This window comes from Dissoconium aciculare (genome assembly GCF_010015565.1).
Source record: "Dissoconium aciculare CBS 342.82 unplaced genomic scaffold K489scaffold_6, whole genome shotgun sequence".
Taxonomy (NCBI): Eukaryota; Fungi; Ascomycota; class Dothideomycetes; order Mycosphaerellales; family Dissoconiaceae; genus Dissoconium; species Dissoconium aciculare.
The window spans coordinates 1,309,202-1,331,549 of record NW_022984956.1 but is presented as its reverse complement, the minus strand read 5'-3'; the positions used below and the strand labels follow the sequence as shown (position 1 = coordinate 1,331,549).

Genomic DNA, 22,348 nt, shown 5'->3' with positions numbered 1-22,348 from the left:
TCATTCCGTGGCGCACAAGACGTACGTCTCAATCAAGGCAGTGAGGGAAAGAGGCGAGAGAAAGGGAGCGACAGAGACAGACACAGCCACAGCGGTGACGTCGCAGCAAAACGAAGGAGGTGAACCCTACTTCCGTTCCGACAAGGCTCATCATCAGTCATCAGTTATCAGTCAAGACTCAGCACCACCCAGACGGGATTACGTAGACACATGATGGAATCGGAGCTGACCACTCTCTCTCTCTGATCCGGTATGTTCAGCACATATAATAGCAATACTCAACACCACATCAAACTCGCTCCTGCTTCTCCTACTTAGACTCACCAGTGGCGAAGACCATCCGCAGTGGCACGCAACGAGCGCAACAGGATTAATTGCACTGCCTAGGCCCCTCTCTCTGTCTCTTCCTCGCCAACGTCCGGCGGTGAATTCGGCTTGGGAATGCTGCTGCCTTGCACACAGCCGCCTTTCACTGCTTCGTGCTCGGAATCTGTGTACTATATGTCCCCTCCCTCACATATCTCTCGGCAGCCATTGAACGTAATAAAATAAAAATTCCCTCGACACTCGCTTGACGGAACCCGCCTCTTTGCCATCTACACATAAGCGCCCAACGCTGATCGCCGGCGACCAAACTACACACATCACCGCGGGCTTTTAGGTACAGGCGCAACCCGACGTCGTTTCATTCCTCCTTCTCTGCGCCGCAATCTGGAAGGGACTCGGGACTTTGTACCGGCACGCAACCGGATTAATCGCATCGAACAGCCAAGAAGGCAAGATGGTGACTCGTAAAGCCGTCCCCTCGGAGACCGTGGCTACTCCAGCGCTGGGGTCGACAAGCCAGAAAGCACCGTCGGCTACTCCACAATCACAGCAACCTCTTCCTTATCCGACGACGCCCGTCGCCGCTCCAGGAGAAAGCTTTGTTTCAACGACCTCCGACAATACTCACCACGCGGATCATGACATCGCCAGCTCACATGACTTCGACCTGATCGACATAAATGAGGCGCGCGAGCGAACGCGGCGCGATTCTGATATCTCCTCGCATGGCACTTGGGACTCGGACGACTCGCGGGTGACTCTGGGAGATCTCGACGATGTTGTTGTCGAGGATGAAGATGAGGACGAAGATGCGAAAGCAGAGGATATTGAAGACCCGACCCGCGCTGCAGATATTCCACAACCTCTGCACATCAAGCCAAGTCGGCAATCACTCGGTGCCGGGACTGAATTACAAACAAGAGGAGAAGCAATTTCGAAAGGAGAAGTCACCTCGTTAGACTTACCTGCAAGTCTAAGACCAGGTGGCTCGGTGGCAGCTCCCACGCTTGCTCCTCCGCTTCAATCCCAGAACCATCTGAACGATCCTCTAGCAAACCCCTGGCAGCAAGATTCGAAGAACCCTTACCACAGACACAATACATCGCAAGACGCCAGCCATACAGAAGGGAGCGATCTAATTTTTCCAACTCATTCTCAGCGCGAGCCTCTCTCTCCCATTCCGCCATCACTACTCCCCGCAGCGGGCAAAGCAAAAGCTGCGCCAGTGCCGCCGTCGGAAGCTCCTCCGGCACCGCCACCTGGTCCACCGCCGCCTCCGCCTCCGGCAGGTATTCCTACCGCTGTCCCTTATCCGCATGACAGCAATGTCGCTCCTGTAGAGTTACCGACACCTAGCAATGACTTTGCTAACCTTTCCATCCACAATCGCGCTCCTGCTGTTCCTCTCGTACCTCTCGAGACAGCCGAATCTCTTGGTATTCCCGAGCACTTTCCAGGTCTTCTACTACCAATCTCATCGCAGCAGGCACCATCTGCCCCGCCCTTTCCGTCTACAAACCCGTGGCGATCGAACTCGGGCCCTTCGTGTGCAACACCGGCGATACCGGACTCTCAACGACCTCCATCAAGTGGCGCATTCTCCCCCATCGAACCTGAGCATGCGACCACACAAGACCAATCCGCGGCGTTTCAAACCGATCAGCGCCACAGTGTACCTCCTAGCCCTATAGTCTCAACAGCAGAGACACAATACCTCCCGCCACCAGGTCCACCTCCCAGTTCACGCACAGCTCCTCTGATTGATCACTCGACTTCTACTACTGCGTTCTCTAACGAAGCTAGGGAGGAAAACGTGAATGACAATCCTACGGCCGTGCAACCAGAAGTTCGCAACGAGCATTACCAGATCAAGCATGTCAGCTGGATGCAAAACTCTAGGCTGCGTCAATCGCCGGTGCTGACGCAGAACGCAAACGGTCCCTGTCCGCTGCTTGCTTTGGTTAATGCCCTAGTGTTGAGCACGCCGCAGGATCTCGACACCGCACTCGTCGAAGCCTTGCGAACCCGTGAGCAAGTCAGTCTGGGCCTCCTGCTTGACATCGTGTTCGACGAACTCATGTCGGGGCGCAGAGGTGATACCGCAATCCGACTACCGGATGTCAGCGAGCTCTACGCCTTTCTTCGTGCGCTTCATACCGGTATGAATGTCAACCCAAGCTTCATCATTCCTGCTGGGGTGCGCGAGGATACTGCGGGCTGCTTTGAAGAGACCAAAGAAATGCGCCTCTACAGTACTTTCAACATTCCTCTCATCCACGGCTGGCTCCCTCCGAAACACTCGCTCGCATATGCAGCATTCGAACGAAGTGCACTTACTTTTGAAGACGCGCAGAACATACAATTTTTGCAATCTGAACTGGAAGATAAGCTGCAAGCTGAGGGATTGCCGCAAACAGAACAGCAGCTACTCCAGGATATTCACACGATGAAGAATTTCTTCGTCACATGGCCCACACAATTAACCGATCACGGCTTACAAGCTGTCGAACAAAGTCTCAAACCAGGACAAGTCGCCATACTATTCCGTAACGATCACTTCAGCACGTTATACAAGGAGCCAACGCGTGGTGCCTTGATGACACTTGTCACAGATGCAGGTTATAGCTCACACGAAGAGATTGTGTGGGAAAGTCTTGTGGACGTGAATGGCGCAGCCAGTGAACTGTTCAGTGGAGACTTCCGCACAGTGAGCCATAGCGGAGACACCAGACTGGAACACGGCAACACGTCAGGAAGTGCCACAAGCGGTGACGCTCACGCACAGAGTGATCCCCAAGATCTCATGATGTTTGATGAACCATCTCATGCAGCTCCACCGTCGCAGTCTTTCGGCAATGGAGCCTCATCACTATCAACAGTCGCTAATGCTCCACCGAATGCGGATGCCAACCTTGATGCTCAACGTAGAGCCGCTGAACAAGAAGATCACGATCTTGCCCTTGCACTTCAGTTACAAGAAGAGGAAGAGGATCGGCACCGACGGGACGAGGAACGACGACGGCATGAACAAGAATTGACAGAGCAGCTCTTGTCAGGGGAAGGCGAGGGAGAGAATCCGCCGGCGATGCCACCGCGCCGGAACGGCAATGAAGCCTCTACAACCAATAACAACAATCGAAATAGTACTGCCCAAACACCTCTTCCAGCCCCGCTTCCACCGCGTCCCAATCGAGCCCAGAGCGGACGTAGGCCAGCCCGGTCTACTTGGGGCAACGAGCGCCCAGCCGTCTCTCGTCCAACAGAAGAAAGTAACGGAGAAGAAGTACTACCATCCTACGAACAGGCAGCTTCGGACCGTCCCTATCGACCTGGAAGTTCTTCCGCACTTGACGCGTATGACGCCTTGGCACATCAACAGCAGAACAATGCTGCCGGGGGTGGGAGACGATACAGTAGTCAGGGACAAGGGCCGCACGGACCTACAGGAGCACATGGTCACCACCGACCCATTAACGGTGCGCCGGGTGCTCCCTCAGTCCGGGATGCAGACGAGCGTTGTGTGATTATGTGAGCGTGGAGATTTTATAGCCTTTCTACGAACACCATGAGAGACGATACCATGAAAAACATCTCAAATTCACCGTCTAAATGATTTCCCATCCTTCCTGTGCTGAGTTCCGTCTACTCCCGTGAGTGCACTCACACAGATTCTTTCATGCAGAGCTCTGCGCGCCTGCATAAATTTGACCTCAAGAACCAGGTTGTGTTGAGAACTGTTCTGGTGGCTACATGCGTGGGGGCGTCTCTCGCTGTAACAGGTCCTATGTATTCATTGGTGAGCTCTACGTACATAACAGGGTGCACGGCGAGGAGATTAGCTCGCATATAGCACAGTCTAGCAGCATTACTTTCCATTTAGATGTGTGTCATGGAGTATCCTGACAAAGTGCGATCATGAGATGAAGTCGGAGGCTGTCCCAAGTGAGCAACTCCTTTCCTCACTCAATAGTACTCGCGACTTACTTGGCAATCGAATTGTGTGATCTATAGGGAAAGGATCCTTTTCGAGCAACGCGTTCTGTCAAAGAAGAATTGAAAATCATGGCATGGAGTACAAATAAAGGGGTGGTATACATGATTCCGAATCGAAAAGCACATGTGGCGAACTAGTTTATCAGCTTGCCGTAGAACGGAAGACCGATTCCCATGAGCAATAACCGTGCGTCACGGTCCTGTGTTGCAGTCGTGTGGATCACGATATGCAGACCCGGTATGTGCTTTGGAGGATACCTGCAAGATGGGTCAGCTGCCGTTGGTAATTTAGAGAGCGAACCGGCAGTAATGATACTCACATGTCGTAATTGATTTCAATCTCCGGGAAGAGTGCAACCTCCTCGGGAGTGAGACCGAAGGCCAAATTGCCAGAGCCGTCACCCGTGGTGCCTGCCACTCCCTTCCAATCCTTGATCTTCGGCAGCACCACGTCCACTACCTTGCTCAGGAAATGGTACATGTCCTCGCCCCGCAACTCGCAGGTGACACTCAAGTTCTTGCCGGCCTTGACTCCGAACATGGCGTTGGTCTTGGTGGTGCGATGAGGCGTGGCGCGGATGTTGGTGATGGATTGCAGCACGATACCAGCAGCGTGCAGATGCGAGCTGTTTTCCATAGCGCCCTTGACGTAGGTGTGTACCGTCACTCGCGATAGCCGAGGGATATTGCGGAATGTCACCCGCTTTCTCAACAAACGCAATGCATCACCACCACGAGGTCCTCGAAGTGGTCTATTTTTGAAATAAGGCGAGTCGCCGGTCCATGATCGTAGCCGAGCGCCCTTTTTGTGAGGCTCCGTGCCGGGTGGATAGTGGGCGTATGCGAGGGTCATGTAATCCGGAGCAATAGTAGATTCGTATGTTTGCTCTAGACGCGGAAGGGAGAAAGGTCCTGGCACGAAGACACGAGATGCTGGATCGGTAACGGGTGGCGGTTGGTGCGGATGCAATGGACCTCGATAGTATCTCGGCGGACGGTAGGAATATCTTTCGAGATAGTGTCAGTCGCACTGAAAGTTGGCTAGACCTCGCTCGTCAGAGGGAGATCGCTTACCTGCTCGCAGGCAATTGTGTTCCTCGCTTTTTGGCATTCGCTACAGGATCGAAGCTCGCGATCGTCGCCTCATCTGGGCGTGGCGACTCGATGAATGAAAGGTGCTCGAGATCCTTGACTTCAGGTTGGGTCTCCTCCACTTTCGGTGCTGCATCGGCAAAGCATCGATGTTGAATGCATTGTCGCCGACATGCTGTCCCAATTGGTCGTTCTGATAGACGTAGCCGCTTGATGAAGGCGTTGGTCACCTCTTGTAGTGCCATGATGCGGACTGTTTTGGCTGTGAGCAATACCGACCCGTCTGTTGGTGACAGTGGAATTAATTCATTGATGGATGGACATGGGAGGAGAAATAGCCCCAAAGCGGTTAAAACCTCCGAGTCCCAATTCCTCCACCTCCAGCATACATTTGTGGAGTGGTAACAACATAATGGACTCTACTACAAACCACGGCGTCTCGCAATGCCAGTGCCAATGGTCAATTGTTCTCGCACTTGTGAACAGGCTATGGGGTCGTTGAGGGCATGTGCGCAAACTTAGACAATTTAAAGATTCTCGCCAATGCCACACAACTGTGCACAACAGTGTGAAATTTGCTCCCTTTTGCTCTAAAATATTGTTCGGCGGTGTAATCTTGGGAGGCACTGGAAAGGTGACGATGTGTGTAATGTGTATGTCATCGTCTACCCCGATCTCTATACACGAAGGAACACAGGCAAAATGTCCACCATCTTCACAGGCGTGATGTTCAAATAACTTCAAGGATGTCCTATGTTTTTCCGTAATAATTGATGTTTATTGTTTGTGTTGAGAGCCATTGAACCCAAACCCTAATCGTCGAGGCTCGGAGCAGCATTTTCCCACTCATCCAGCGGGCCAAATATCGTGGCCGGAGGTCCGCAACATCACGCCTGATACTGGAGTACTAATCGGACGAGGATTTAAGGTCTCTATACGGTTGCGACTCTACAGGATCATCGACATCAGCCATGGCGACGCCTGCATGCTCACGGTCGCTTATGAGCGCATTCAAAAGACTCAAGGTGAGGAAGTCCATAAGTGTTGCTGTGAAATCTCAATCTAATGAAATTCACACAGATCACACCCCAGACGGCCTCAGTCCGTACCCAAGTTCGATATGTACACGAAACACCACGCAATGCCGCGACAGCCTCAGAACCGCGACAGCCATCCAAAGCGGATCTCGTAAGTGAGATACAACACCGCGCGTCACAAATCCGCCTCCCCAAAGCCGTGCAAGCGACGTACCTTGCGCCATTACGGCGGACTCCCACACACGACATTCCCTGCGTCGATCTCCAGCTCCGCTCCTACAGCGTCCGCAATTTGGAAGTCTACGCCGACTTCGCCATGCGCGCCGCCTACTATCTCGGACTACCCGCCAAAGGCCCCAGCCCACTGCGACGGATCGTTGAGCGCTGGACTGTGCCGCGGAGTAACTTCGTGCACAAGAAGAGTCAGGAGAACTTCGAGCGTCGGACGCTGCGGCGGTGGATCCGCATCGTCGACGGCCACCCAGAGACGGTCAACATATGGCTCGCATACCTCCGGAAACACCAATACTACGGTGTGGGCATGAAGGCGAACGTTTATGAGAACACTTCATTAGATGCTGCTAAGGCCATGGATCACGAGGCAGAGGAGGCAGTAAGGGCCGCGAATGAGCTCGTGAATGCATTCCATCCAGGTACAAATGACGCAGCGCACGCGGAGGATCTGCTCTTCGACCAACAGTTCAAGGGCGCGTATGGTGCTTTGTCGGCGATGGGAGGAGCGCAGCGGGTGCCGGATGTAAGGAATCGGATGCCGCGAATGCCAGTCAACACCGCGGAGGAAATTGAAGAAGAGAAGGAAGCTTTTCAGGCGGCACAGCGAAACCGAAAGTAGAGTGACACCTTATGAGACCCCTCTCCTTTTGTCACGTTCTGACAGTCTTCACACATGTCGATTATTCTCGGATTATGGTTCCGTGTGTATAGCATCACCAATTAAAAAAGCCACAGCTGATGACACATACTCTGCTTGGGCTTGCTCGCTTTACTTGTCAGGGAGCACCTCCAGGAAGGAGCACTCACTCAAAATACCATTCTGAAGATTATAATTTAGAAATTCCATGATCGCATTATGGTTGCCATCTGTCTCAGACAGTGCAGCCAGTATATCGACAGCTCAAAGAAATCGACAAATTCCAATAACATTATGAGCTTGAAAAACAGTCGAATTGATCATTAGTATATCGCATCTCCAAAATTCCATAGATATCAATAAGGTTGGGCGAAGATATCGTGGAAGTTGCGACTACGCCTGATTAAGGCTGATCGCTTGAGAATGGAGCAGGTTTGGTCACCCGCACCGAGGCACTGCTGTTGGCTTTGTTCGGAAGAATTGCAGTGGCCGGGCTCGCATCGGGATCGACGACGGGTTCAGCAGGAAGCGGTGCAATGGCGATGGGGGCAGGTGTCTCAGAGGTAGGAGCAGGAGCCGTGACCACGGGAGCAGTCACTTCTGGTGTGACAAGGGAGGACGAGGGTGCATCGGCGGGTTGTTTGCCTTTGTCTTCAGAAGGAGCGGGAGTAGAAGCTGGCGGTGCTGGTTTGGGGTCATCTGCAGGCGGCGCGGAGGACGGTGGTGGTAGAGGAGCAGACGCGTCTTTATCCTTGTCACCTTCTTTCGCTTTGTCACCATTGGGGCTTGGAGCGCCAGAAGCGGGTTTAGCTACGGTTGCGGGGCTCTCGTCTTCGTCTGTCGTGTTGTGTGGTGCTGGTGCCGAACCTCCTGCTTCGCCCACGGGCGCGGCTGCAGGGATTGCAACCTGTCCGCCGCGAGCCTTCAGCGTTGCACTGTGAGGATCGCTAGGTGAGCCAGTTCCGTAAAAGTCGGGATCGTTGAGCGTGTTGATCTTGACAGCACGATCATAAAGTCGGGTCAAGCGAGCGACCTCGCTACGAACAGTGACCGCTTGCTCTGTATCAATGGCATCGTACCCGTGGACGCCCCTGCTGATGCCTAGCCACATGGTCGCAGAATTCTCTATCTCGTCCACTACGCGGTCGAGATCATCGCGGAACATTCGTGCACGCATCGGCTGACCACGAGATTTGAGGAAAGCAACGACTCCGGCGATGACCGTGTTGAGAGCTCCGAAGACTGTGATCAAGATGTGGCTCGAATTGCTTGCACCAAGGCCCGTGAGAGCTGCGCCGAGGACGACTTGGGAGAGCAGAAGAGTGTTCGTTGCGGCCGCAGCGAAGGCATAGGTATAGCTCTGTCTCGAGCGATGTTTTTGAGCCCGAGCGTACAGCGAGTCGTGAGGCGGAGTGAATCTCTTGTCCTTGGGCCAATCTGCGGGACGATTGCCGATGAGATGACAGAACTGCTCATAGCTGTTCGTCAGATCGACCGGAGGCTGCGCCGGTTCGGCTGAAGTGGTGTAATAGTTGTTGGGAAAGCTGCCGGGAAACTGCCCCGGGAATTGATACTGCAGAAGAGGCGCGCGTTCGTAGTAATCAGCCATATTGAATGCTTCTTATATGTCTTGTCTTTTTCGTGGTAATATCGTAACCAGTGAGATGGTCTTGTCTATTCCCCAATATATGAAGAGACTTGATCAAGCTTGCTATCACCAACTCTGGCCCAGAAGGATCCAAGCACTGTTAGTATGGCGTATATACCTAGCGAATTGTTCCTGGATCACACCGACAGAGTCCCGTATTTGTTGTTATAGTCTAGAGGAATACCATGCTGTGATGTATCCAAGAAGGAAGATGAGAGCTGATTAGGCCAGGGTCATCGAACGGTTGAAGTCTAATAAAGGGCGCATATAATATCAGCGAGCACGTGCTGCGTTGCGCGCCACGGGCCATCAATGGAGCCCCCCCGTGGAGAGCCAATAGAACATCATCAGCTAACATGACCATGATGTCTCTTTATCATCTGCCTGTTGTGAGATAGCGTTCAAGAGATTCGTGGGCCTGAATGGCGGCCTGTCCGACCGAAGACGTGATGTCCAACATTTGTGATACTCTCGCAGGAATCTACAGGGCGGTCGCGCTTGCGTGTCTCATGTGTGACAGGACGTCAGCGCGACCGTCAACTCTGAACATCACATCACCCGTGGACTACATGGAATCTCAAAATTCGGCATATTTTCAAACTGGTTATCGGCAGATAATTACACATTAGATTGCTCATGCCGAAACCGTCATGCAATGACAAAATACATGAATGCAAATTCGACTACCCTCGACCTGGTTTGCCAAAGCCTCTCCAGCTATGCGACGTCTCAGACTTCGATTCCTTTGTATGCGATGACGACCCTCGGAATCGACGTGCTGTAACCTCGCCGTCTTCATCGAAGTGATGATAGACCATCGGATCAAACGTATCATTGCCGTACGCACTGCCGCCATACTGCAGATACCCTGCGACATATGGCTGCGCAACGCTGCGAATATCATCGGCGTCGCCCATAACCCAGACAGACTGCATACCCATGATCATGTGCTGTAAGATATGACAATGGACCATCCAGACGCTGCTCGTACAGATTAGAGCGTAAACGTGTCATTGGTCGCATGAGAGACCACTTACCCTGAAATTGACACCTTCAACCTCCATGCTCGCCAACCGTATGTCTGGCCAGGCTTCGAGCTGCTCAGATCCTCATGGCCCGGGTACTTGTAGAGATATGTCGTGTCTCTCAGCGCCGGCTGCCAGTCACCCATCTTGCGAAGGTGTTCTTCAGGACTGTAATAGCCATCACCGCTCCCAATATCATACACGTGACCGCCGTGGATGTGCCAAGGGTGAGAGTCATATCCAGGATTGACTGCGTCCGGCGAGTTGAGCAGGATGATGTCGATGACTTCTCCAGGTCGTGCTACATAGACATTGAGTCTGGGATCCCAGCCGCCATGCTCTTTGACCGCCCAATCGTAGTTGGGGATCGCGGCTTGTCCATTCTGATAGATGTCTACGAGATAAGGCGTGCCGACAGTCTTCATATTGTCGTTGTAGGTGGTGTTGTGAAGTTCCATATCCTCCTCGGTCCAGGTATGATTGTTGATGGCCCACCATACCTCGTTGTTCTCCTTGATCTGCACGTTGCTCAGGAAGACGCGGCGACTGACTTGATCATTGGAGGGGAAGCCATTGGGCTCTTTTGGTGACAATGTGTATTCCAACCAATTCGTGAGATCGGTGGGTATAGCCAATGGTGCTGTCGTCGGACGTGCTGCAGGTACGACTTTGTCCGAACCCTTAACTAACTTGTATTTGTATTGCAAGATTGCGTAGTAGGTGACATTGGTGGGTCGATCCGCGGTCTGTAGCTGGATCCAGAACCACGTCCTACCAAGCTCCTCAAGTTCAGATCTCGACTTGGTGGCTAAGAGAAAGTCGAAACGCTGACCGGGTCCGATCTGAATGTGGTCCGTCTTTGCTGGTTGCGTAGTGGTACCATCGGCGGATATGACAGTGAGCTTGTCGTGAGTTTCGAAGCTAAATGTCACCAGACTCAAGGCTGTACCACCAATGGTTCTGAACCGATAAGTCTTTCCAGGCTCAACGTCGATTACGGCAGGTCCACACTTCTGGTTGATGTCAGCGGGTGGTCTGGTCCAGGCACTGACCGGAGTCGTCTGGGCCTCTTCTGCAGTGAGGGCCGGGTAGCTCTGTCCGTTGACCAGAATCGTTTCCGTCTCACCCGACCTGAAATTTATTTAGCAGCGAAAATCGAGCGGAGAATAGCCCACCATGCGACTTACCACGTGAATTCTTCCGAAGTCAGGCCCTCAACAATGTCGTGATCTGTCTTGTTGTAGTGCTCTGATAAGAACAAGATCCGTTCGTCATCGTAATTGTATGGAGAAGCTTCGCCTTCGGCCTCCTCAACAATGATTGGGCCTCCTGCAGAGACCGCTTGGAAACCAACGTGAGAGTGATAGTAGTACGTCCCCGCATACCCTTCATCGGGACGCATTTCATAGTCGAAGAAATGTCCTGGCTGCGAGGCAATGGTGAGAACAAGTACGGACATCGAATCGAATCTTTTTGATGTCGTACCATGATCGGCCATTGGCTGGCCTGCGGTGTACCATCTGAGAAGGGAGCCACAGCTTGAGTCAAGCCGTGCCAGTGCTGTTGGCATAGATCAGCGTCAGAGATCCATCCAGTCGCGAAACGATCACCGAGCTCAGCATACCATTGTCAAATTGTCGCTGGTCATATCATTGTAAACGCGAACCCAAGTGACTCGATTCTCCTGAAGCCGCAAGAGCGGGCCAGGCGAGGCATCTGCGGGATTTTTTTTTAAAACGCTTCAATGCATTCAATCATGAAGACCAACTTACTATTTATCACTGCAATCTCTTTCGACGTGCAAGCCACGGAGGTAGGTTTGTACGTCACCCTGAGGACATAATCCGCTTCGAACGAAGCATCGTGCCTACGCAGCTTGTTCTGATTAAGACAATCCGCCGAAAGAATCCAAGACGCTAGAAGAAAGGAAGAAAACAACATGGTGGCTGACCATCAAAGGAGAGTAGAGAATATCCAAATGTCTGCAAAGGAGAGGTGCAGGATATCACGACCAGCGAGGCTTTACATGTCAAGAGACCTGTAAATGCAGTCGAAAGACAGACCCTTCTTCACAGAGCCGGCATATGACGGAGTCGATCATCGGGATGTAAACGAAGACAAACATTTTCTTGGGCAACCAGTGCCCGTGGCCTGATAACACTACAGTAGTAGACGTAATCGATGCTGATCAGACGACGGAGTTCTAGTGCGAGACCACGTGAAAACCCCTGTCGATCTTGCAACGGCGAACCGCTGTGCGGCGCCGCCACACGCGGCTTGATGAGTTGTGACGCGCTTGAATAACAGCGCTTCCACGTTGAGTCCACATTGTAACGGGGAATTACCTTGCTGAATGGTCGTTGGGATTGACAGAGAGAGGGTCACAATATCCTCATTTTCGACAGGTTCGATGAGAATTTGCCCATATGATGTCATGAGGAGGCTCGTCAATGCAGCGACGCGAAGCCTTCGTTGCTGGTGCGAGTCCGAGGAGCATCGCGTATAGCATGATCCTCGGCCTTCGTACGACGCAGAAAATGCATATGGAAATCTTCACGACGATACGGATACGCTCCGAATCTTGATTCTGCGGTCCACAGAGTCATCGATACTGCCTCTTGTGCCCGACGTTCGCATCATGGTGGCGTGTTGTGGAATACAAGCCTCTGGGTGGTGTTGATTTCACATATGCTTGGCACCTCCGATGTCTGCTCGTCCGAGTCTGGGCATTGCAAGATGTTGACACAGTTGGGGGAAAAGCTCGTCACCCGATCGGGCTTGAGGGCAGCGCAGACCTTCAAATCGGCAAGCGTTGTAGCACGTCCTTCACCGATCGAGCTTTGTGCTTGATACGGAGGAGGCCGTCTCAGGTACCTTGTGTACAGATGCACGAGATGAATCTCACAGATGTGGTCGTGTGAGAATAGGAATTGCCTGTCCGAACATGCCTCAATGACACGACGTGACGTCGTTGCCTACTTTGAATGTAGATCGTCCACCTCTCAACTAGGGAATCGAAGCTCGCCCTACCGTCGCACAATCGGGATCATCGATGCCGATGCGGATGGAGAGGAGCCGACATAGAAGAACATTCGAAGGATCACAGAATATCCTTGTCACCACTGGAACATGGTCGGCGTCATGATCGCATCGTTGAGGAAAGTGATTTTGTATTGTTAATGGTGATGGAATTGTCATTAAGAAGCCATGACCCGGCGCAAATTCCAAATTTCGTCGACATGACGAAGGATGCCAACAGCATCAGTGCCACGAACATTATTTGGCCGCTATGGAAAGTTGGTGACGTTGAAGTTTCGAAGATGATGTATAGCCGCACCCTAGCATTTCCCGAATCGAGACGTGCCACCACTGCGAGAGCCACACTGATGAAGAGTCCCCTTCCACATTCCGAGGCTCTCTTCAAACACAACCAGAAGCCTCACCAAATCCCAACATCTCATTCGGAAGTCCAGCGGCCTCACCACATCGCCCTCTACGCTACCACGGCGCTCGCAGAAGTTTCAAAGGCGAGAAGATCGCCTCAGCCTCCATGCCGCCCTTTACGCCTCCAGAGCACTGGCACTTCTTGACGCCATGACACAACATCAAGACTTTTTCCATTCTCTTGCGGCCACCCCGGATGATGAATGATGAGGATCATAACGTGCAGATCCATGGGAAGCAACTACACCTCCGGTCATAGGCAGCAGTAGGTAGCAGCATGATGTGAAGTACAGGCAGTAGTGGTGGCCGGAGTAGCAAATGTAAACTCCTGTATAGCGTGAGGCAGTGATAAAGTCAATTTGCTTAATGGGACGATGATGAAGCTGGCATTGTCATGCGGGTACGCAAGCAAATGATGATACACCGGTGAGGGAAAAGAAACCCCCTCCACTTATTATCGATTTTTTGATCAAGTACCTAGGTAGTGTAGAGAGGAAGGGTGGTGGTGGTGGAGGAGGAGGAGGAGGATGAGACAGGGCTGCAGGAATGATCTGCACGAGCTGCAGCAAAATGACGATGCTGGCGGCCGCCGGGCTGTGTTGCGCTGGCTGAACTGGCTGGCTGGCTGGCTGCCTGCTGTGTGACCTCTCGTGAGTCACATTCGTAAGCACCCCGGACCTGCAAGTAATAAATTCTCAACTGGAAAAAGGATGAGATCACTGCATTTCATGAGTAGCTGAAGATGCATGGGTGCTCGTCTGTTATTACTGCCTAGGAGAGCGCTGTTCTGTGGATTTAGTACCTGTTAATAAGTATATAGCTGCTAGCTACTTAGGTATGTACCTCGCTACACTGTATCGACCTGAAACTCTTCTACAACGACCATTACGGTTAGTGCTTCATATGCTGGTGAACAGGATTTGCTGCATCTCCACGTGCGGTCAATACAGCTGGAAGCCGACCGGTGTTGATTGAGCAAAGTGGATGTACATGTATAAAACATCATCCGGCAGCCACGCAAGGACATTCGTTCCTTCGACTCTTCGTCCCAGTGCTCTTCTGATGAGCTCTGATCACACAACACCTTGGACTTGTTTCCGCCACTCGTTTGATGAGAATGGATTTCCGTCGTCTGAAACATTTCTTTCCTCCCGCAGCACAAAGTCCAATGGCTGCCACGGCGACTACGACAGTCACGGGCACCGCCGCCGAGGCGGATGGCACATTCAACCAACTACCTCAGGGGATCCTCGAGATCATGATCCCAGGCTACGGCCCGCTCGCCCGATGGGTCCTCGTCTCCTTGGGTATCGACATTAGCCTTTGGGTGTCTGCCGCTGTCATATTGCTGGCCACGATCAAGGGCGCACAGTATGCGTGGGTGTACATTGAGAGAACGTTCCGACAGCTGTTCGTCAGCACGATATACATAAAGGAGTACGACCAGATCTTCGACGATGTGATGGCTTGGTTGGCAAAGGAGAAGTCAGCCTCGACGAAACGATTGGCACAGGCAAAGACAGATTATGGCTGGTTCAAGGCGCCGGACTTGAGTAACGACATCGCTGCCGCATTTGACGAGAACGGCATGTTCAGCGATGCGCAGTATTCTGCAAGGCGACCGGCACACTTTGAACCCTATTACGGCCGGAGCTGGTTCTGGTGGAACGGCAGACTGTTTTGGTTCTCACGATTCCCCGAAAGCGCAGATACTCGAGGTACCATGTACCGCCCACGAGATTTGTTGCGTCTAGAGGTCGTGGGACGAGATGTCGCGCCGATCAAAAGGCTCTTGGCCATGGTGAAGATCTGGAACCTGCACAAGGACGTTGGTTTCACGTCAATCCGACGTCCGGAGACCAAGGATCGCGCGGACCAATACGGGAATCGTTGGGGCCACTCCACTTCAAGGCCTTCGCGCCCGATTGACACCGTCATCCTGGACAACGTCGAGAAGGCCAGGGTGATCAAGGATTGCAATGAATTTCTTCACCCAGCATCTCCGCCGTGGTATGCGGCACGTGGTCTGCCATATCGTCGAGGATTCCTCTTCCATGGCCCTCCCGGGACAGGAAAATCAAGCCTGAGTTTCGCACTGGCATCCCTGTTCGGGTTGGGTATCTATGTGTTGAGTTTGAACGAAGGCACACTCACCGAAGGTGATCTCATGCAGCTTTTCAACTCCCTCCCACGCCGCTGCATCATCCTACTGGAGGATATTGATGCAGCCGGATTGACGCGAAAAGATAAGCCCAATGCAGAGAAGGACAAGGACGGAGCTGACAAAAAGAAGACAAAGCAGAAGAAGGCCAAAACGGAGAAGAAGAAAAAGGAAAAGGAGAGGAATGACGAGAATGAAGAGGGAAAAAATGAAAATGGTCAAATGGCCAACGGTTCAGAAGCAGGCAAAGACGTGGTCTTGACCAACGGCCACCAGAATGGCACTTCTGGCACAAAAATCGAGATGGCCAAAACGAAGAAGCCGAAGGCCAAGAAGGATAAAAAGAAGAAATCCAAGGCGAAGAAAGACGAAGACTTTACCTTGAAGGATCTCGCCAAGCAATTGAAGAGCCTCAATGGTGGCAAGGCCGAGAAATCTACATCATCCTCCGAGAGATCGACTAGCCGGGTCAGCACCACTGGTAAGAATGGCGAGAAGAAACCCACAATCTCCCTGAGTGGTCTTCTGAACGCCATCGATGGTGTTGCAAGCCACGAGGGACGCATCCTGATCATGACGACCAACCATCCCGAAGACCTTGATCCCGCGCTCATCCGACCAGGGCGTGTAGACCGCAAGGTTGAGTTTCGATTGGCGGGCCCGGATCAAACACGGGAGTTGTTCAAACGCATGTACGCCACTCGTGATGCCGTGCCAGACATCGAAGTACAAGTCGACGGAAACAAGGTTCGAGCAGTACACAAGCCATTGCTGGGAGCCTCCGTTGGCCAGAAAAAGGCGCCGACCATCGCGTCAGCCGAATCGACAGCTGACAGAGAAAAAGACCAGGAGCTTCTGATCTCGGGAGATGCCACGTTATCTGTGGCCGACGAGGCAGCATTGACAGTGTTGGCAGTCCAATTCGCGGAGTGCATCCCGGAAGATACCTTCACACCTGCCGAGTTACAGAATCACTTGATGAACCACAAGAGCTCGCCGGAGTCGGCCGTGCAACAAGCGCCGGAATGGGTGAAGAAGATATTGAAGGAAAAGAAGCAGACGGAAGAGAAGAAGAAAGAAGACGAGAAGAAAGCCAAAGACGAAGATGAAGATAGTAGCGACGATGAGACTGATGATAGTTCAGAGGACGAGGATGATGATGATGACGATAACGGCGGCGTCGATGATGCTGCTGCGGTTCCTAAGAAAGTCGAGGGAGCAGCTGACGAGTAGCCTTGATGTTTTTCACAGTTGATGAGTTAATGAGACGAGACTATCATGCAGGTAAATAGATGGTGATGAACGATGATCAATGAGATGCTTTGTTGTATGGTATCCAATTTGTATGGTCGACGAGATGAGCATGAGATGAAGTTCGCGAAATGTTCGGTGTTCGATGTTCACCTGCCTTGTGAGATGTTGGAGGTGACTCTCACAGTCCTTACCGATAGGTCCAGGGTCGTGACGTTAATCGATACAGGAGCAGCTTGGTGCCTCAGGTATTAAACTACCACACCCATTTGCCCCCCTCTCACACGAGACCGAAACCGAGATATCATGAGCACCCGGGCAGCAAATACATACCCCCGCATCACCTTCTTCCGCCTGTCATGCCCAGCCCTGGAGGTGATCGTTCATGTGTGTGCATGCACCAACATCTCGTCGTGCGCGTCCGAGATATGCAATTCCGACTTCTCGGGCTTTTGTCCTTCGATTCCTTGGCGAATTATGCATGGCAATTTCAACAGTACCGACAGCAGCAGCATCAACCGAACTATGACTGCCTTCGCGCGGAGAGAGGCGAGGAACGATGGCCACGTGCATTGCAGCGCAGCGCAGTGTAGTACCAACACGCCCTTCTCGACTTCTGCATCTGAAGAATATTGCCCTTTGAAGCACCAAAGATTCATCGTGATCCCTCTCCCATTGTGTGTGATCTGACCATGGACCTTCAGTAGCCGAGACCACAGAGCAACTTTGTATTCTTACTGTGTTGTGCACCGTCCCGAAGGTGACCTTTCTCGGGTCCGAATCCGATCTAACGCAGCAACTCGGGTTCGGAGAGAATTCTCCTATTCGGACCCTGTCGTGCCTGCCTAGCCCTAATGGCGAAGTTACTGTGACAAAGGGCGATCCATGCGCCATACGTCGTCGCGTATCCACTGTGTGCCACCATCCACGGGGTGGCTCAATTCCGTGTCCTTTTCGCTGATGCGCGCTCGTGGCGGATACAACGTGACAGGTGGGAACCTTGGGACTTCGGTTTCGGTTCTTCGGTGGCTAGTTCACCCAATTGGAGGCAAAGCAGAACCGAAGTCGGTCATTGGATACTCGCTTGAACATTCGTAATGAGAAACGATGATCCATGATGATGACAATAATGCATGGTTATTGAGTCAGGCACACTTTCGCGATAGGTTCAGGAACACTTGGTGCCTCTTCTTGCACACGCGATACCGTGTACTCGGGTTTGGCTTGGTCATACTAAACTTCGGAGGTGTGAAAATTGTTATCTTTACGTCGGCACATAATCAGATGCATGGGAGAATGTACATGCCCAGGTGGCGTTGTATCGATCCGAATAAAGTTCATCGCGCCAGGCCATTGGAACGGGCGAGGAGAAGTGCGCGACGAGGCACCGTCGATCGTTGAGATCACACTGGCGAAGTTGGTATTGCAGTATTGTTACAGTATTGATTCGGTCGGAGATGATGATGGGTTCGGAAGTGTCCCTAGCCGAATTGCTACTGGTAGTAGTGGTTGTGGTATCGTCATCCCCGAACTAACCCTTGTAAATAAACAGCGAATCGTGGATAATCAACATGACTCAAACCCGATGAGCGTCCGATCTGTCTGTCCAGCATCAGGATTCACGACCATCATGAAAGAGGTGATTGATCTGGTTGGTCGAGCAAGCCGGAGGAGGTGCAGTGGAGGAAAAACCTGGAAATGAGATCATCGTCATCGGCGTGTCTCGCAGAAAGTCCCTGGAGGGGAAAGGAACAGAAGCGGAAACGGTTTGGCCCGTGTGCTGGTACAGTTCATAATAATACATACAGTAAGAAACGTAACGAGGAATAAATAATACGCACTGCAACTCTGCACCTCGTCTGGTCTAGTGTGTCCGGCCTTTGTTTGGTTCGGACGGATTGTTGGTCAACAGTAGTTCTTTCGATTGTCTCGGAACTTCACTCTCCAAGGTCACCCCAGGTACTGTGCTTTGGATGGTTGATGGCAGCGTGTTCGTGCGTGTCGTGCGGGTCCAGGTTCCTCTTGCGCTCACTCGCGCTAGACTTGAACCAGGAATTCAACAGTTGCAGTTGTCATTCGCACCTGCCCCAGATGTGGTCTACCACGAAGCTTGTCGGACCAACTGCCTTCCGGGGGGTCAATGATATTATTGCACGCCCGCCCATCGGCTTCCACGGTCGTTTCTCATATTACCTAGGTATCCGTGGATTACATCCATCGTGATCATGTAGCCGACGAACGTGTGTTTGAGCACCTACGGGGTGGACTCCTGCGCGTTCCTGGACGACGATGTACATCACCTACCTACCTAGGTATGTAGATATATCCACTATCTAGGTATTTCAGGTATCATCATTGATAAAGCACCCTCTGACATCGGGCATGTTGCTGTTGCGGCGATCGCTAGGGCCATCATCGACGGTGTCGTTCTACCACTACACACATGTCGCATCCCTAGTCGGTTGGTGCTTGTTCCGCCATGGTCTGGTGGAAAAACGATGGCGTCTCTCGGATGAAAGATACCCAGGCACTACTGTTAATTAGTTTCTAGAGGGTTGCATCCTTGTCCTTTCGCGTGGTGTCCTGCTGATCTCCACGGCTCCCTCCATCGCTTGTCGCTCTCTTCTCGTTTAGCTGCGGGCGCTGATCGCCGCGACGCTGCTCGTGTGGTATGCGCATCACTGACTGAAGGCCAGTCTTCATTTTTCGTGGGATATTTACAACAGAACCATTCCCACCCTTCCCCTTCTCTATTCGATTCCTCCTCTCTAGGATCTATCGACCTTTCGTCCTCATTGTCGTTGTTGTTACTGTCAATATCTCCCAGGACATCTCGACATCATGGGTCTCCAACAGCTGGCCGGCCCGTACGCCGTGCCTGTCGCCATTGTGGTGGGCTTCGCCGCCATCACCACCAGTCTTTTCCTGTACCTCTTCGGTCGCCCACAACTCCCCAAAACCGCGCCACAACTGGCATCAAATCAATTGCCCGTCCTCGGTGCCTGGTCTTTCTTTTCAAAACGATGTGAGTTTCACATTCGCAATGGCGACCCGAAGGGAACATACAGAACGCATGTCTCGAAATTGATGGGTTTGCGCCACATCTTGCGCGACAGCCACACATGGAAAAGAGTCGATTGATCGTGGATTTTTTATTGTTACACAGCTGACCAGGCCAATCTTTTACTCTACAGGGGACTTCTGTAGAGAAGCCGCTCAAAAATCGGCCACCAAAAGCTTCACATTCTTCGCTGGCCAATATCCCATTATTGGTTTGACCGGCGAACAGCAGCGCAAGCTGTTCTTCGAGCACCGGGGATTGGACTTCAACTCAGGATACTCAGCACTTCTGGGTGGCTCACCACCAGGTGACCGCGATCATGAATTCGGTGCATACTTTCGCACTCGCCTCTTGGCCATGCTCAAGGGACCTGTTCTCAAGGCTGGTCTTCCTCAGATGATTCGCGACGTGCGCAACAGCCTCGACACAATGGCAGCCGAGCCTTCTGGCCGTACCGACCCGTTCGAGACCATCTACCGCATTGTATTCCAGCTGACCATGCGTGCCGTGGCTTGCAATGAGATTGCCGACGATCCCAAGGACTTGGCGACTGCGCTTCACTGTTTCGAGACCATTGACAAAACCGGCACCCCACTCACCGTTATGTTCCCGTGGTTGCCGCTTCCTGCGAAGTTCCAGCGATTGAAGGTCGGAGCGCAGCTCTACATGATGTTTCAACGCGTAATTGAAAAGCGAAAGAAGGAGGATGTCAAGAGCCAGGATGCGTTGCAGTTCCTTTTGGACCAGGGAGATGACACCAAGGGAATCATCACAGTGAGTACAAATTCTCTGCGAGCAGTGCGGGCAGTGGCTATATCTTGGGGAGTCAGGACAGAGGCAGCTGGCATATCGGAAACTATGATCTCTTGGATAATGACTGACGCTTGTTTCACCAATTAGTTCGTCCTCGGAGCTCTTTTCGCTGGCCAGCTGAACTCTGGCATCAACGCCGCCTATATCATGTGCCACCTTGCATGCAACGCTGACTGGCGGGATCGTGTCCGCGCCGAGATTGAGCGCGTCGCAAACCGATACACCACTGACGAATCTCTGCCACTCGCTGACCGCCTCGAATCCGTACCGATCGAGGCTTGGGAATCAGATTTCCCGATGATCGACCTCTGCTTGAAGGACTCCATCCGCATGCACATGCCCGGTACTGCCTTCCGAAGGAATATCTCAGGCCAGGATATCCCACTTCCGGGAACGAAAGGCGAAGTGATCCCCAAGGGCGCATTTGTCGCATATCCGGTGGGCGACACTTTCTACAACCCGGAGATCTACTCGAAAGAAAAGGACTGGGATCCGTCGCGATACCTGCAGGACAGAGCAGAGGACAAGAAGGAGGCACATGCCTGGTTCGGATGGGGGTGAGTCTCTTCCCGGTCTTAACTCTTAATGGACCCCGCGCAACTCTACCAGATCAAGTTTGCTGACATCGGTACTCTCTCGTAGCGCTGGTCGCCACCCTTGCCTCGGCATGCGTTTTGCCAAACTCGAGAACAACATCATTGCAGCTTTCTTCCTCGCCTACTTTGAGAACTTCTCGCTCGAGGATGCCGCTGGTCGCAAACTCGACCGAGTGCCAGACGCCGACCGCAACGACCACTCCGCGAGCAAGCCTAGCAAGCCCATGTTCTTAAACCTCCGAGAGTGAATAAGGGCTTGAACTTGGCATCTTTTGAGTACAATTCTGTTCGCAATAGTGACTGCTGCATTTGGTCCGATTGGGAAGAGTGCCTTTGCCTGGTCCAACGATCGCGGAGGGCATCTTCGTTTCCTTGACCTTGCCATTATATTTATTCCATTTTTGGGGCGACTCGGCCTGCTGGCCACGGCCGCAGAAGTTTTGGCGACGCAACCTTTATGTTGCGTCGTCTTGAATTTGGGCGCAGATAGATTGATGTTTCAGCGAGAGTTGACCTGCATATACGTATGCAGCCTCGAGCTGGCCTATGCATGATAATGACATATTTTATTCCTCCACATCCAACCACTCGCCTCGTCGGGTCCGCATTTCGGCCACGGCACCTCAAATCACGGTGACCGCATTCTCGAGTTGCTACTCTGCTAACCACGGCATTGAATTCATGATCATGAATCGGTAATCGCTCGCAATGCCTGCATCATAGATGGTCATCCTCTCTGTACGTCGACCTGTACGGGAATGTGATTAGAAGAGCGATGACGTCACGTGACAGGCTTCTCGAGGCGGAGATGAATCTCACGTCTCGTCAAGTGCCGAACCCTCCACGTCTCCCGAACAATCTAGGGTCCTGGGACTACACCTCAGGACGGCGGAGTTATTCGCGATATTGATTGCCGATTGATGAAACCATAATCAACCATATCCTCGCACATTTTGCGATATCACGGCCAAGCTAAAGCAAGAAACGAAGTTCAATCACTCGATAAAGTGACTCGAAGACGATATCCAT

General features: G+C 52.3%; 9 protein-coding genes across 9 annotated transcripts; 5 read left to right on the top strand and 4 right to left on the bottom strand.

The window, feature by feature from the left end:
• Positions 1-2,152: 2,152 nt before the first annotated feature.
• K489DRAFT_304912 (uncharacterized protein) lies at positions 2,153-3,028 on the top strand (the record flags this gene model as incomplete). Its single annotated transcript, XM_033600524.1, has 1 exon — positions 2,153-3,028. A coding segment is annotated over one exon (876 nt), but the record flags the coding sequence as incomplete, so codon positions are not given.
• Positions 3,029-4,454: 1,426 nt separating this feature from the next.
• Positions 4,455-5,657, bottom strand: K489DRAFT_410146 (ribosomal protein L5; the record flags this gene model as incomplete). The annotated part of the gene is made up of 3 exons (XM_033607671.1): positions 4,455-4,578; positions 4,641-5,327; positions 5,395-5,657. The coding sequence occupies 3 exons, from the start codon at positions 5,655-5,657 to the stop codon at positions 4,455-4,457; spliced, it is 1,074 nt and encodes a 357-aa protein (XP_033460108.1).
• A 698-nt stretch (positions 5,658-6,355) lies between these two features.
• Positions 6,356-7,590, top strand: K489DRAFT_338833 (ribosomal protein S10). Its single transcript, XM_033602234.1, has 2 exons — positions 6,356-6,437; positions 6,493-7,590. The coding sequence occupies exons 1-2, from the start codon at positions 6,384-6,386 to the stop codon at positions 7,300-7,302; spliced, it is 864 nt and encodes a 287-aa protein (XP_033460107.1). The 5' UTR covers positions 6,356-6,383; the 3' UTR covers positions 7,303-7,590.
• On the bottom strand, positions 7,513-9,193 carry K489DRAFT_224322 (uncharacterized protein). The gene is made up of 2 exons (XM_033599757.1): positions 9,112-9,193; positions 7,513-9,043 (listed from the first exon to the last, which is right to left on the bottom strand). The coding sequence occupies exon 2, from the start codon at positions 8,927-8,929 to the stop codon at positions 7,724-7,726; it is 1,206 nt and encodes a 401-aa protein (XP_033460106.1). The 5' UTR covers positions 8,930-9,043; positions 9,112-9,193; the 3' UTR covers positions 7,513-7,723.
• Positions 9,194-9,550: 357 nt separating this feature from the next.
• On the bottom strand, positions 9,551-11,678 carry K489DRAFT_380461 (multicopper oxidase). The gene is made up of 5 exons (XM_033604884.1): positions 11,618-11,678; positions 11,479-11,553; positions 11,181-11,419; positions 10,006-11,124; positions 9,551-9,949 (listed from the first exon to the last, which is right to left on the bottom strand). Exons 1-5 carry the CDS (start codon positions 11,639-11,641, stop codon positions 9,652-9,654), a joined length of 1,755 nt encoding a protein of 584 aa, XP_033460105.1. The 5' UTR covers positions 11,642-11,678; the 3' UTR covers positions 9,551-9,651.
• Positions 11,679-12,919: 1,241 nt separating this feature from the next.
• K489DRAFT_224168 (uncharacterized protein) lies at positions 12,920-14,003 on the top strand. The gene has a single exon (XM_033599756.1). The coding sequence runs from the start codon at positions 13,173-13,175 to the stop codon at positions 13,581-13,583; it is 411 nt and encodes a 136-aa protein (XP_033460104.1). The 5' UTR covers positions 12,920-13,172; the 3' UTR covers positions 13,584-14,003.
• Positions 14,004-14,206: 203 nt separating this feature from the next.
• K489DRAFT_380457 (P-loop containing nucleoside triphosphate hydrolase protein) lies at positions 14,207-17,169 on the top strand. The gene has a single exon (XM_033604883.1). The coding sequence runs from the start codon at positions 14,606-14,608 to the stop codon at positions 16,829-16,831; it is 2,226 nt and encodes a 741-aa protein (XP_033460103.1). The 5' UTR covers positions 14,207-14,605; the 3' UTR covers positions 16,832-17,169.
• K489DRAFT_224166 (uncharacterized protein) lies at positions 17,019-17,940 on the bottom strand. The gene has a single exon (XM_033599755.1). It carries the CDS (start codon positions 17,741-17,743, stop codon positions 17,207-17,209), a length of 537 nt encoding a protein of 178 aa, XP_033460102.1. The 5' UTR covers positions 17,744-17,940; the 3' UTR covers positions 17,019-17,206.
• Positions 17,941-19,690: 1,750 nt separating this feature from the next.
• On the top strand, positions 19,691-21,567 carry K489DRAFT_319628 (cytochrome P450; the record flags this gene model as incomplete). The annotated part of the gene is made up of 4 exons (XM_033601402.1): positions 19,691-19,874; positions 20,044-20,684; positions 20,811-21,280; positions 21,366-21,567. The coding sequence occupies 4 exons, from the start codon at positions 19,691-19,693 to the stop codon at positions 21,565-21,567; spliced, it is 1,497 nt and encodes a 498-aa protein (XP_033460101.1).
• Between the last annotated feature and the right edge of the window lie 781 nt (positions 21,568-22,348).

What these genes read in the sequence shown, in the direction of transcription:
- K489DRAFT_338833 (XM_033602234.1), top strand. Translation starts at nt 6,384, where the DNA reads ATGGCGACGCCTGCATGCTCACGGTCGCTTATGAGCGCATTCAAAAGA. An exon ending in GCGCATTCAAAAGACTCAAG is followed by an intron (nt 6,438 to 6,492) that starts GTGAGGAAGTCC and finishes AAATTCACACAG; the next exon opens with ATCACACCCCAGACGGCCTC.
- K489DRAFT_224322 (XM_033599757.1), bottom strand. Translation starts at nt 8,929, where the DNA reads ATGGCTGATTACTACGAACGCGCGCCTCTTCTGCAGTATCAATTCCCG.
- K489DRAFT_380461 (XM_033604884.1), bottom strand. Translation starts at nt 11,641, where the DNA reads ATGACCAGCGACAATTTGACAATG. An exon ending in CCAGCCAATGGCCGATCATG is followed by an intron (nt 11,420 to 11,478) that starts GTACGACATCAA and finishes ATTGCCTCGCAG; the next exon opens with CCAGGACATTTCTTCGACTA. An exon ending in TTGAAGGTGTCAATTTCAGG is followed by an intron (nt 9,950 to 10,005) that starts GTAAGTGGTCTC and finishes CTGTACGAGCAG; the next exon opens with CGTCTGGATGGTCCATTGTC.
- K489DRAFT_224168 (XM_033599756.1), top strand. Translation starts at nt 13,173, where the DNA reads ATGGTGATGGAATTGTCATTAAGAAGCCATGACCCGGCGCAAATTCCA.
- K489DRAFT_380457 (XM_033604883.1), top strand. Translation starts at nt 14,606, where the DNA reads ATGGCTGCCACGGCGACTACGACAGTCACGGGCACCGCCGCCGAGGCG.
- K489DRAFT_224166 (XM_033599755.1), bottom strand. Translation starts at nt 17,743, where the DNA reads ATGGCGCATGGATCGCCCTTTGTCACAGTAACTTCGCCATTAGGGCTA.